The 14,819-nt window shown below is 37.3% G+C and overlaps 1 protein-coding gene across 3 annotated transcripts in view; it reads left to right on the top strand.

Moving 5' to 3' along the window:
• Positions 1–14,819, top strand: part of iqsec3b (IQ motif and Sec7 domain ArfGEF 3b) — a 61,347-nt gene that overhangs the window by 35,207 nt on the left and 11,321 nt on the right. For all 3 annotated transcript variants that reach the window (XM_028450735.1, XM_028450737.1, XM_028450736.1), the window contains exons 8-10: positions 9,299–9,465; positions 14,365–14,504; positions 14,590–14,721. In XM_028450735.1, coding sequence (XP_028306536.1) covers positions 9,299–9,465; positions 14,365–14,504; positions 14,590–14,721 — 439 coding nt within the window. The remainder of the gene's footprint in view (positions 1–9,298; positions 9,466–14,364; positions 14,505–14,589; positions 14,722–14,819) is intronic.

Here is a 14,819-nt window from a genome sequence, read left to right as displayed (position 1 = left end):
GCGGCTTCTTCTTCCGTTTGGCAGACTGGGCATCAAAAGTAGTTTGAAGAAGAGTTTGATGCTGTAAATCAGCGGTATTGGCGTGTTGATAGTTAATACATGCCGATCCAGCCTTTTAGTATCGGGACTCCTCCTACAAAGACATGTAGACATGTAGTTGGACAGAATATTTAGGTGTCACGTCATTGACCCTTATTTATGTATTCTATTTAGATTTTAGATTTCTAGTCTTTTTGTCATAATCTGATTGGTAGAGGAAGTAAGTATTTTTATTGTGCAAATGTAAGGCTCTTTTGTTGTTACTCATAAAACGAATCAAAAACATGTTTCATGTTGTCACCCAAGAAGTGGTTATAAATGCTAAATATTAACCCCTACATTTAAGATACACAATGAGAAAACATGCTGAACAAAAATAAAAAGTTGTGCTTTTGTTGGTTTAAACAGTTCCATCGTGTTGAGTTAAATAATGTGTTTTTTTGTTTAAAGCAGCAGAGTCGACCTTCCCTCTGATTCTGATTTAGGAGCCTATCATAAACACTCACCGCGACCATCACTTAATCCCATCAGACTGGATCATACGTGCTGCTGCGTGCACACAATAATAAAAAAGTCTCCTTCACTGGATCTGTGCGTGTGTGTGTGTGGGTCAGAAATGAGCCACACATCGGACGCCATTTCCCTTACGTAACAGTGATTATGTCATGTGTTTGAAGCTTGTCGTACTCTTGTTCAGAGCACTTCTTTCCCATGAAGGAGTGTTTCTGCTAAAGCTGGCGTGCAAGCCTCACATTCAGATGTTTAATTGGGAAAAAGGGAGGCTTGTGTTTACAGTAAATACTGTGATTACATAAGAGGGAGATCCAGGCTTAGAAAATGTGTGAATGATTCATGAAAAAAAAAAAAATGGGCATACCTACTGCTTCATTTGTTCCCCCAAACTGGTGCTCATTCACTGAAGCGTGCACAAGTACACATGATGCTGCACGAGCACGGGGGTCCGTGCACAACACGCAGCAGGTTGAGCTTGCATGTTTTTTCTAATTTTAGGCACATTTCAAGCAGAATCTCATCAAAGTGGTCGACGGCGTGTGTGAATATTCTAAACAGAATCCCATTGGAATAAAAAGGACTGTTTGTTTAATATCTTCTATGAGCTACAGAAAGTGGCTCTGTGCAGGAAAGCAGACATAGAGGAGTCTTCATCATGTCTGCAGAGATAAAAGCCTTTCACCGCTGACATGGCTCACTGTGTAAGTGACAGTAAGAAGGGCGGGGGCTGCTGTGCACGTTCCATGCACATTGTGTGGGCAGTAATGCGGCCAAAATGAGGCACCACAAGGGGTGGAGCAGCAATTTTAAAAGTGAGGGTGTTCAAGGGTAGGGCAACCTTCGACTCCCAATTTAGTTTATTAGATTGATTTACTAAAACCATGATAAAGCTGTTAATATTCCCCCAGAACATTTTAACCCCTTTTTATCTTTTCTTTGCAACTTCCTTTGTCCCATTCTTGCCCTTTTGTTTGTAATTTTTCATTTTTTTCAGATTTTAGCTTCCTTTTGCCAAAAAATATAAATTCTTCCTAATTTCTAGCAGTTCCTTTTGACATTTTTATCCAATTTTTGTAGACTAACCATTTTTTTGCCAGTTTTCATAAGCTACCTCTAAATAACAATTGTTTCCTCCCCCCCCTACATTTTGCCTCTTTTTGTTCCAGATTTTTGCTCTTTTTCACTATTGTATGCCACATTTAGCCCATTTACGCTACCTTTTGCCATTACATACCACCCGTTTCCTCTTTATTTGCCCATTTTTTGCCAGTCTTAACTGCTTTTAGCCCTTTTTAGTCACTTTTCCCTCTTTTCTTGACACATTTTTGCTACTTTTGGACAAAAATATTCCACCTGTTACTTATTTTTTGTCACTTTACCTACACTTTACTTATCACTATCAACTCTTTGTTTACCTTTTCGCAACAGCGGCTTAGTCAAATGGCTGGCTGTGATTGGCTTGATCACCATTCAATCAATCTAACTGAAGCAATACGTTTTCAACAATGAATCCCTCTGTAAAAAGTGAAGGGGAGGAATTTTTGTTTTTATGAAAGTGAGGATGTTGCATCCCCCATGGGTGAGACGTGCCTGGGCTGCATTTATTGGACCTGCGGCTCACTTCTTTGGCCCAGTCCAACTTCTACTTTATGACATCACTTTGATTTTTTCTAGTGACTTTGAGAAATCTCGGCTTCTTTGGATCATAAATCATTGTAGCTGCTGCGCTGACGTATCTGTCCTTACATCTGTCCTCTAGTCTGAAATCCTCCAGCTTAGTGAAGGAACAAAAAGCTCCATGTCGCCTTCAGTCTTTGAACTCACTTCACAGCGAGCGTCCTTATCATATTATTGTACCTGCTCATTAAATCCTATTGTCACTTCCATGATTCCTGATCTTATTCAACAGTTGGTTGGAAGAAGGGTTTGGAGGGATTGAGGCAGCAGCTTTACACATGGATGGAGTGAGAAAGTGCACGGTTAGATTGGACTGTTTGTGAAGTTGATCTCCAGTTCATTGACATAAATGCACAATTTGTTTTGCTTTACTTTATTTCTTACAAAATAAACTAGAGGTTGTTTATAAATCAAAGAATATTTTTTGTAATTTATATTTTATTAAGATTTTCTTTTATATTTGTATGGCAAAAAGTTCAAAAAACAATCAAGGCATCACAAAAGTCACACACAAACACAATAAAGTGCAGAAGACAGAGATCCACCCCCCCACCCCTCCCGCCCCCCTCCCTTCCCTCCCACCCTTCTTACACTCGATATACACAATTACAGGCAAAGCAGACAATGTAGGTACCCCACAGAATACCTGGGCATTCTGCAGAGTTACCATCGTCCTCAGAGCCTGCACAACATATATGCCGTGTTGCAACAATGACAACAATTGACATTGCCATCATGGTTACCACCGTCATTAACACAATACATATTATAATAAATTGGTGCTGCAAAAAGCAAGACAAAAATAAATGAACACAAAAACACAACAGACATAAAAAAGACTTAACCCAAAAAAAAACAAAAACAAAGAAAAACCCAACAATTAGATCACATTTGTAAATAGGATTGTATCGGTGTCCTTATTTGCCAAAACTTCTTGTTTCTCATTAATCTCAAAAGTTGATTTTTCTAAAGGGAAAATCAAAGATGACCATTTTACAAGAACACACCTTGCCAGTGACAAAATGACTATTAACAAAGACCCAGTAGCCCTATCAATAAGATTATTGGGGCAAAGATTTAACAAATATAATGATGGCGACATAACAAATAAAATTCTTGTGATTTCTTGGATTACATGGTGTACGTCTTTCCAAAAACGATTGATATGTTCACATTCCAAAACAGGTGGATGAATGTACCTTTTTGTTTTTTAGATTTATAGCAAATGTCAGGATAGTCAGCGAACATTTTCTGGAGACGCACCAGTGTATAATAAAATTTATGAATAAGTTTAAAATTTTGTTCTTGAATTGATAGCAAAGTGCATTTTGGGAATACTTTCTTACAAATTTCGGGATCATTCTTTAGGACTTAAGGTTATCCCCAATCGTGTTGCCATGACTGCTTTAGTGAGTCAAAATTGTTTAAACTTTGTTGCGACAAAATGAAAACTCAGCCATCTTTCCTTTTAGTGATCTAGCTGAGATCATCACAGATATAGTCTAAGCTTTTCTTCCTTTAACAGGGAATTTATGTAATTTTGGATTTGGATAGTTGGAATATTGAATTCATTTCTCAATTGATCAAAAGATTTTATGATATTTATTGAAAACAAGCCTGCAAAATTAGTGATGCCACTTGATGCCCAGTATGAAAGACCAATACTTCTTATTTTCTCAGAGATATCCGGATTTGAGCATAGTGGGGATTGTAGAGATAGAGCTGACGGGATATTTAAATGTTTCTTCACATCCTTCCACACCAGCCATGTGTTATAAATTACCATATTTTTTGCTTATTTTTTCCACTTTTGTTATATTATTGATAAAAGGAATGTGTTCCACTTTCAAAGGACTGCATATAGAGGATTCCAGTTCAACCCAGGTAGATTTGACTCTTATTAAAAACCAATTGGTCATCATTCTTATTTGGGCCGACCAATAATAAAACTGAAAATATGGCAAGTTAACACCCCCTAACTGTTTGGGCTTTGTAAGAGTGTTTACTAGATTTGTTGATGTTATACTAGATTTGTTGATGTTTATTTTTCCAAAGATATTAGGAAATATTCTTATTTAGTTTTTTTTTAAAAATGCATTGATAAATAACATGGTAAATATTGAAACAAGTAATTTAATCGAGGAAGAATATGCATTTTAATAACGTTAACTCGCCCCAAAAAGGATGTTGGCAATGATGACCATCTGCTTAAATCTTCTTTAATTTTACAGATGAGGTGCATAGTTTGCCTCAAATATGTCATTTAGGTCTGCTGTCAGGTTGATTCCTAAGTATTTGAGCACCCCTTTAGCTTCTTGAAATGGAAAATTTTGCAATTTCACAGGTGCGATGTTGAAACTCAGGACAACAGATTTATTAAAATGTATCTTATATCCTGATAAACTACTAAATTCAATAATAGAAGCCAAGACTGTTACAACAGATTCCTGTGGGTTTGAAAGATATAAAAGAAAGTTGTCTGCAAATAAAGAAATGGTGTGGGTATTCCTATCTTCAGAAATCCCCTTAATTTTGGTGTTAGATCTTAATATTTGAGCTAAGGGTTCAAGAAATAAAATAAATAATAGAGGCGAAAGGGGACACCCTTGTCTACATCCTCGTTAGACTGGAAATCTCTCGGAAAGGAAAATACTGGTGTTGACTTGGACTGTTGGTTGCGAATATAATATCTTAATTGAATCAATACATTTTGATCCAAAACAAAATTTCTCAAGCACACAAAAAAGAAAATTCCACTCCACATGATCGAAAGCCTTATCTGCGTCCAGTGAAAAAATGAGAGCGGGATCTTTGCAATTGTTAAATTGATTAAAAATATTCAGAGCCCATCTTATATTATCAGATCCATATCTTGCTTTAACAAATCCTGCCTGGTATTGGTGAATAATTTTAGGAATATTTTTTTCCAATCGTAGTGTAAATGCTTTAGCCACTATTTTATAATCAGCATTGAGTAAGCTGATAGGCCTATAAGAGGTGCATTCAAGAGGGTCTTTTCCTTTCTTTGATAAAAAAGAAATAGATGCACCATTCCATGACTGTGGAATCATTCCTGACCATATACAGTATTGCTAACCGCACCCATGAATATAGGTTTAATCACAGACCAAAATTTTTTGTAAAAATCGATGGGAATGCCGTCCAAACCAGGGCTTTTTCTATTGGGTAATGCATTGATAGCAGCCCAAATATCGTCAGGAGTGAAATCAGCATTAAGCATGGAGGCATCTTCCTCTGAAAGAGCGGGCAAATCTATGTTTTTCAGATAACTTATAACATCAGTATTTGTCATTGTTGATGAGTATAGGGACTTATAAAACAGTTTAAATGTATCATTAATAGTTTTGAAATCATGAGAAATCTTTGAATCAGCTGTTCTAATCATTTTAATAGACTGATCATTAATTTGCCTTTTTAGTCGATGGGAAAGAAGGCGACTTGCCTTATTGCCATGTTCATAATGTTTTTGTTTTGTTAAAAGTAATTGCTTTTGAATTTCTTTGGTATGATCCAGATTTAATAAAGATTTTGCGGCTGACAAAGCCTTTAAGTTAGAGAATGTGGGAGCCCGTTTATGTTCTTGTTCCAAATGATAGACCTATTTTTCAAGACCCTCTCTATATGCATGTAAAGTTTTATTTTGATGGAAAGAGTAAGAAATAATATAGCCACGGATAGTAGCCTTCGCGCATCCCAAATAATTGAAGGTGAGACTAGACAATTCTTACTATCCTCACAAAAATCTGTTATTCTATTTAGCAAAAAGGAGGTAAATGCCTCACTGTGTAGCAACGAGATGTTAAATATCCATCGTGGAGTTTTTGGAATATTCAAAAGTAAATCAATTTTTAAATGCAATAGGCATGATCAGATAAAACAATTGGATCTATCTGGCATGTTTGGACGGCTTGTAGTGCTTGTTGAGGGATAAAAACATTATCTAGTCTCGAGTAAGAGTGATGTGGATGCAAGTAAAAAGTAGAGTTCTTTACAGTTGGGTTTAAAAACCACCAGGCGTCTGTTAAACCGGTTTCTTTCGTCATCTTTTTGCGTTTAATTACATTACCAATTCTTTGTACATTCCATGTTGCTATTTTAAGTTCCCTGATCATAATTTGTATAGTAATAGAGTAAAATGGAAACGAACAACATAAAAAAACATAACCAGAAACAAGCTGCATCATAAACTCCCAGTCCCCAAACCAAACCCGCCCATAAACCCCTAACCCTCAAAACCCCAAGTGACAGTGCCCATCGTGGTCACAAATAGCTGACATTACCACCGCTAAAGTCTACGCTCCAGACTAAATGGGGAGAAAAAAAAGAGATAGCTTCTCTATCTAGAGTTGTATTATTAGCCTGTAAGGTATCATGCATCCAGAGTGTTCAGGCACTTTCTTAAGTTTATTACTCACGCTTTAATAGTGTGTGCCAGTAACCGTTCAGTAGTCTCCAGAGTAGCTTTATTCTGTCTTATTTCTCCAAGTGATCTGTCATCCAGATGGAGTCTCTAACTTGATAGACTCCGCTGTAGAGTCAGGCGAATCAAACAGTCATATTTTTCCCTCGTAGAAACATCTCTGCCGGTCAGGATAGGCAAAACATCTTGCAGAATCAAATTCACATTGTCGTCGTAAAACATCCGCTGGAACATCGGGGTAAAACTGCAGTGTAGATCCCTCGTCATGGATAAGCTTTTTGCTTATAGCAGCTTTGATAACCGCATCTCTCTGAGAAGAACGGGAGAAGCGCACAAATACAGTCTTACCAGCTGAGTCTGTATTGGCACCATGACGTCTCCAGGAAAATTCAATATTCAGTGCAGGGTGATCTGGTGGTAGCTGTACGTACGGTGGCTGGGAAGTGTCAGGTGAATGCATTTACAGAAACGAACACAAATACAAAAAGGTCACAACACAAACGCAAAATGGCCACAACGGAAGTGTTTCCTCAACGGAAGTGTTTCCGCAACGGACCGGTATTATGATATGAAAAATATTAGAGTATCCTAATCAACTTTCACTTACTTTCATACGTGTTTCGATGTATTCTTCTTGTTCTTCTCTGTTCTGGCGGGTTAAAAACATCCACCAGAAACGTGTCCGTCTGTAATACTAGTCCGTCGGAAACACTTCCGTTGTGGCCATTTTGCATTCGTGTTGTGACCTTTTTGCATTTGTGTTCGTTTCTGTAAATACATTCACCTGACACTTCCCAGCCACCGTATGTACGATTCTTCGAAGTAGGGACTGCAGAAACCGTGGTAGCGGCGTATCCTTTTCCGCTTTTTCCAGGAAGTTGACAATCTTCATGTTTCTCCTCCGTTGGTCATTTTCTACGATGTCAACCTTTTGCTTCAGAAGCTCCACAGTTTTCCCAAGTGATTTCAACGTTGAGTCATGCTCATAGGTTTGATCCTCCACAGTAGATATTCGGCTTTCTGCCTCATTGACCCGTGTTTCCAAGTTTGTAGCCCATTCAGAAAGCGAGGCAATGGAGTTTTCAACTGTTGTTACTGAAGTTTTAATATCAGTCAGGCTTTCATCAATAGAGTCCAAGTGATTGCCCATTGTCTTATCCATAGTGTTCACGTTCTTAGTCATCTCTCTGATTTCGACAAGGATATCCATATTAGTAGCTGCCGGGTTAGAGGCTAGGCTAACCTCGGCATTGGACACTGGGCTAGCTGCCGCCGGCTCATTAGCATCCAGCACGTCTTCCTTGGACGAGCGTGTTTGTCTTTGAACTGCACTTTTCTTCCCACCATGAGGGTCTGAGGCATTGAGGCTCTGTTTTTTTTAATCCCAATTCTTTGCGGGCATTTTCAGCAAAAGTCACACCCGCCAGGCCTCACAACGGAGACATTTAAAGAAAAGCTTAAGGTCTGGAGCGGAGAAAAACTTATTATCAATAATAATAATAATAATTATTATTATTATTATTATTATTATTATTATTATTATTAATAATATTATTATTATTATATTAATAATAATATTATTAATAATAATAATAATGTAGGATCTTAATATCTTGATCCAATTTAACAAATATGAGTGTGTTGGTAAATTGTCTTATGTAAGTAAAATGTAATGTTTTGAGTGATTTTATTTTGAAATATTAAAGTAGTCCTTAGATTGGTGTTCATTTTGTTCATTTTTGTTTTGTTTGTTTGGTTGTTGTTTTTCCTTAATGGCTTGATTAGAATATTTATTTGTATTGTCCACTCAGTTTTTTTTTTTTTTTTTTTTTCCATTCAGTTTTTTAAAAAATTTTTTTGCATTCGTTAATGGTGAAAAATGGGGGTAGGACCAGTCTGCAGGGGGAGTTCTAGAATCAAAAGCTTTACTCCACTGGGGAGCTTGTCCCGTCCATTCTTTTTTCAGTATATGGGAATTACATGACAAGCCTATAGGCTTCTTCCTATATTTTTCATATATTTTTATTTGTTCTAAATATATATATATATATATATATAAAAAACATTGTCTTAGAGCAGCTCAAGCAATTTTTGATGAAATTTTTTTCGCAATGTTGTTGTAAATGTTGAGTCTTTCTAAGTTTCTCAAAACGGAAGCTTTGGCTTTGTCTCAGTTTAGTGGATTTTGAGTCCCTTTTTTCTCCTTATTTTCATTCATTCACCAATTCTGAAAGAAAAAAAAAGGGCAAAGAAAACGTGTGAAAAAATGTTTTCTGGTATTTTCACACACTAGGTAAACAGAAAGCCTTTGTATGTTTGTTATGAATAAAAGGTTTGCCATGAACAGCAAGGATATGAAAATCTCCCAGATGGCTCAGATGAAATATTTCAAACTGCTGCAACAAAATCTTTATTAAAAACAATGTCATGGATTTTATTTGGTGACATTTTTAGATATTTGTTTGTCTCTCACTGAAAAACACTTTAAAGTCTGTTATGAAAAGGAATATTTCTCACATTTTTATTGACATTGTTTTAATGTCGGTCTTTAAGATCATCTTCTTTGTCACTGAAATGGATTTCATGTCAAAGTTGAGCCAAACTCTTTGTTTTGCTCATCCTCCTCAGTCAGAGATACTGCATGTGCAACCCAGATGTGGTGCAGCAGTTCCACAACCCGGACACCATTTTCATCCTGGCCTTCGCCGTGGTCCTCCTCAACACAGACATGTACTCACCTAACATCAAACCCCAGCGCAAGATGGGCCTCGACGACTTCATCCGCAACCTGCGAGGTTAGTGCGTGTGTTTACGCTTTGCGTGCATGGAGCGGACGGAGGTTGAACATTTCAAGAACATTTTCTCTTTAGTTTTCTTTTTTAAATACATTTTACAGCCAAAAAAGAGGCACTTTTTTAACTCTTAACAAATTAGTTTCACAAAATCCACTGATAAATCCAAGATTAATTAAAACATCTGAAAACCAGATGTTTATTTGTCAAGTGTTCAGAGGGATTTCTGACAAGAAATAAGATGATGCTTACAGTGTTTGCCAGTATTACCGGCCATGAATATTATGATGGAAACAAAAACAGAAACACTTTGAACTATAATATAACTAAAGTAGGGAAGAATTTCAATTTGAATAGATTTAGAGTCATTTATAGAAGACAGTAATTTAGTAAAAGGAAAAAAAAAAAAAAATCAAAGCAAGCGCATATATACTCGGTTACTACATATTTGGTATTTTTTTCTGCATTTAAACCTGTTTTCAACTAAAAAGAATGCTATTGGACATAATATTTAGGTGTCACGGCATTGACCCTTATTTGTGTGTTTTATTTAGATTTTCTGGACTTTATGTCATAACCTGATTGTAACAGGAAGTTAGTGTTTTTAGTGAAAATACTTTTGCCGTTGTTTCACCTTTCATATCATCACTCGTGAAGTGGTTATAAATGCTAAATATAAGCCACTACAATTAAGATACACAATGATGACACATTTTTCTTTGTACTTTTCTCATTGGTTTGAACAGTTCCATTATATTGAAGTAAATAATGTGTTTTTGGTTAAAGTGGAAGACGTTACTCATGAGCAGAATGTACGAAAACACGAAAATGTTCATACACACACCACTCACTGAAACACATCACCAGAACGTCCACACCATTGATATTCCAGTAAGAGCGACGGGGCAGATAAACAGGAAGCAGGAGTCATACTCGCAGCTCACTGTTATCAATTACCATGGGACTGACAGCCTCTTCAGCCGAGATAAACGACACCATGAAGAGCAGCAGTCGGCCGCCATCACGGAAACTATCAGCAGAGCAGCAAGAGATTCCTGATATCCTTCGCACTGAGCTCTGACCCAGAGATCAAAGCACATTCACTTTAGCCTCAGATAATATGATATAGTCAACATTGATCAGCCCAATTAAGGAACAAGAAGAGTAAAATGGCTTAAAAAGGTCTTCTGATCCGGATTTTTTAATAATATAAAGGAAACAATCTGTTTTGAGTCCACTTTTATTTACATGATCCATTTTAAAGGGATCCTCCACTTTTTTTTTTTACAAATGTGCCTAAAATCTTTGAAATGTACTTATTAAAAGATCTCTGTCTAACAAAACACATTATTATGCACCTTATTTGTTTTATTTACTTTTAAAAATGGGACTACTTTACAGTTTTAGAGCCTGTGTTCCTCCATCTTGAAATCAAGTGATTGATGATGTCACACGGCCCCAATGCCTGTAAACATCCCATTGTTTTCTATTGGAGTGAAGCATTCATCCTGATTTTTTAGATCATTTAGCAGCTTTTTAGATCATTTAGCAGCTTTTTAGATTATTAAGCTGCTTTTTAGATTATTTAGCAGCTTTTTAGATTATTAAGCTGCTTTTTAGATCATTTAGCAGCTTTTTAGATTATTTAGCAGCTTTTTCAGTGAAAATGACAACTTGTGCTGCTTTTAGTTGTTCTAAATAATCAGGAAAAGCTAACAATATTGATGTAAACCTCTTTTGTTTACAAAAAGAGGATAAAAACAGTTGTGACCCAAAAAAAATCTGTGACCACAGGGGGCAACAGTTCAAACTCTGAGGTTTGGTAGTAGACAATGAAGCAGAGAAGAATAGCTTTGCTCTAAGGGGCCTTTGCTCTCCCTTAAAGGTGCGGTACGATGCTTTTTTTCACCCATCTCCATTTGTTCTAAGAACCCCAACAACATAGTATTTAAGGTTTATTTTCCCAAACTCACCTGTATTCCAGAGTTTTAGCCCTCTGAAAAGTGACTTTCTGAGTATTTCTAAAAACGGGCTGTTTCGGGGTCTTATGCATATTCATGAGTAGGCGTATCTGTAGACGCTGACTCCACACAACAGTTTGCTATCCACTTACTCTTGTTATTGTTTTCAGCCAAAAAACTGCACATTACAGTAAAACACATGGCTCTTCAAGTGGCTATTGTGATTGTGAGTCAGACCAACACTGCTCCACGGTGTGTGTGTCTGTTTGTTTATGTTTGTGTGGCAGCAGCAGTGTCATTTCTACACAAACATCTTGGTGAATAGATGTGCATAAGCAAAACAACTGTCTTTTAAACGAAGGAGCACGTACGTCCCACGCCTGATTCCTTTTATAAATGACAATCAACTCGAAAGTTCTCGCACGTGAGGAAACACCTTACTCCGACCATACGGTGCCGAGAAAAGGTCAGGTAAATGCCCTTAACAATAATATTCACTAATACGAATTTCGCGGTGGACCAAGGTGGAAAACGAGCAAATAAAACAAATTTAACTCAATGCACGTGGATGTATTATTTGTTGAGGTGGACACACACAGGAGAGCGTAATTTGGTGACACAGTGTGCATTACGAATGATAGAAAGGCCAATTGCGTTGCGTTGCCTTGAGTGTGACTGAGGTGAAAAATAAATGGTCAGACATAGAAGCAGAGGAGAAAATGTGTATCACTTTGCATAGGATGAGCATCTGTTCAACAGGGCGCACCATAGCTCAGTCCTACAGACAAAAAGCTGGAGGATCCTTGGGGAACCCCTCTGTGTTGTAATGGAGGCTGAGGGGACACAGATGCACTATATGCACCAGAAGCATGGGATTAAATTGTATTTTCTTGTTTGAAACAATAAAAATAAACAGGTACTAAAACACCTTTGGTACTATACGTAATTAACAATATTTATTTTCAAGGAAAACCATATTTTTCATCAGTCCCAGAGTGTTTTACTGGTGAGTGAGGTCTCTGTGCTGTGATGGGCTCTAAAGCCAGACTGAAAGCTCTCATATAAATAGTTCCTATGTAGATGATCACATAGTTGACCTGCAATGATTTTCTCAAAAATTTTAGAAACAAGAGGGAGATTGGATATTGGCCTATAATTGGACAATCACTTGGATCAAGGGTATCATGTAGATGTCTTCCACGTCCTCAACGGAAAGAATGGACAGGCACACAACCCTCCACTTACCCCAGAAGACAATGACAATTTAATTTGCAGCCCTGGTTGAAACCAGCTACAGTTTTTATTCATTCACACATTAGACGTGCCTTCCACTGATTAGATAATTATCTGTCTCTCTGTCTTTATCTGTCAAAAAGGGACAGGCTTGATTTTATCTTGTCATTCAACTTTTGGTTTGGTTTGAGGAAGAGAGACAAGTAAAATAAACTAATGATGTGGGAGTATGTGTGCTGACAAAGCGGCTCTGAAAATGAATGGATGGATAAATGGATGGATGGATGGATGGATGGATATTTGTGTGTGTGCTGCCTGATGGAGCACTGGTTTGCGAGTGTGTTTGCATGCCTGCTGCGCAAGCACACACATTGTCGAGTGTGTGTGATTGCTGCAGAGCTGTCACTGCATGGAGTTGCTCCATTGCTCGGACAAAGGTCTTCTCTGCCTTTTTTTGCTGGCTCCGCCCATGATATAAGTTTGAGAAAAGTGAATTTGTAGACAACTGTGTGCAGCCATGGGGCTGGTCATAATCTAGCATTAGTTTGTATTGAGGCTGCCGTAAAGCAGTGCGTCTTGCTACCGGGTCGGAGGCAGGAAAGTTGCAAGTGCTGTTTTCTGGCCAGAGACAGCGAGGGGGGGACTACGAGATGATGATAAGGTTACTTAGTTCTGCTTTAACATTATTCTGCCCTATAAATATATGTAAAATAATAGAAGTTACAAACAATGTCCAATCTTCAAATTTCTTTGAGTTTGTGAGCATTTTTTATTCAATTTAGGAAAAGATTTAAAAAAAATTGCATGATTTTAGAAAAGTTTTGTTTTTCAAAAACTTGCGATTAAAAATGACTGTCGTCATGTGATAAAAGCATGGGAAAATACTCTGGCAATTATTGTGGATATTCATGTAATGTATGTACTGTATTTTTACACAATGATTCATGTTTTCTGTAATTCCGACTTTATCCTGCTGGCCAAATGTTAAGCTCTATAGGGCCGGATTTGGCCACCGGGCCTTGGGTTTTACATACAGTATGTGTGGGAAATAACTTCTCAGTTGCACTTGTTAGTTTGAATGCATTTGAAGAGGCTTGAGTCGGTATGAATGAAAACAAACATTTTTAAAGTTAGTTTTGAAATTGTCAAAATGGGTTTACCGGGGTCCACTGAACCAAGCTAAATAGCATTTGACCTTTGACTATTTGTAAATAGGTTCCTATCTCAGTTTCTTTTATTTAACTTGAATCATATCATTTTTTAAATAATTAATTAGATGTACTTGTGGTTTTGGAGCTTGAGGTGAACATGGACACTGAGGTTTAATTTATTAAACTGTTTTTCAGGAAATTTACTTTGAACTCTCAGTCTTCTTCAGAGGCTTCTGCTGATCACTTTGAATTAGCGTTAAATGAAACCTTAACATATTATTAAAGAAGAACTTGCTACAATTATTACGCGGAAGTCAAGGAAGCATAAAGGTGATCAGCAGACACTTCTGAAGAAGACTGGTAGTTAACAGTCCAAACATCTAAGTAAATTTCCTGAAAAACAGTTTGTCTGAATAAATGAAACTGTAACATATTATTGTCACACCTGATGTAAAACCACGATACACAATACACCTACACTTTGGTTTGTTAATAGATATGTGGATGTACAATAAATACATTTAAAAATCATATTTAATACATGTTTCCTCTGTCAGGAGTGGACGATGGAGCAGACATTCCCAGAGACATGGTTTCTGGTATCTATGAAAGAATACAGCAGAGAGAGCTGCGCTCCAACGAGGACCATGTCACCTACGTGAGCCGCGTGGAGCAGTCCATCCTGGGCCTGAAAACTGTCAGTAAACGTGTGTGAAAGTCGTTTTTTCTTTTGGTGACGACAGAAGTCCATTTCATTGTTTTTTTGTTCCATCACTCCACAGATTCTGGCCGTTCCGCATAGACGTCTGGTGTGCTGCTGTCGTTTGTTCGAGGTGCCCGACGCAAACAAAGCTCACAAACAAAAACTGTCCCAGCTGCAAAGAGAAGTTTTCCTCTTCAATGACCTCCTGCTGGTGAGACCTGTCATACCTACAGTCAGAATCCTATGGAAATGTAGAAAAACATGGGATAACACTTGAATACTTGAAGTTTTATACATAAGGCTGACATT

The sequence above is a fragment of the Gouania willdenowi genome, chromosome 6 (genome assembly GCF_900634775.1).
Source record: "Gouania willdenowi chromosome 6, fGouWil2.1, whole genome shotgun sequence".
Lineage (NCBI taxonomy): Eukaryota > Metazoa > Chordata > Actinopteri > Blenniiformes > Gobiesocidae > Gouania > Gouania willdenowi.
This window is presented reverse-complemented; position numbering and strand designations above follow the sequence as displayed.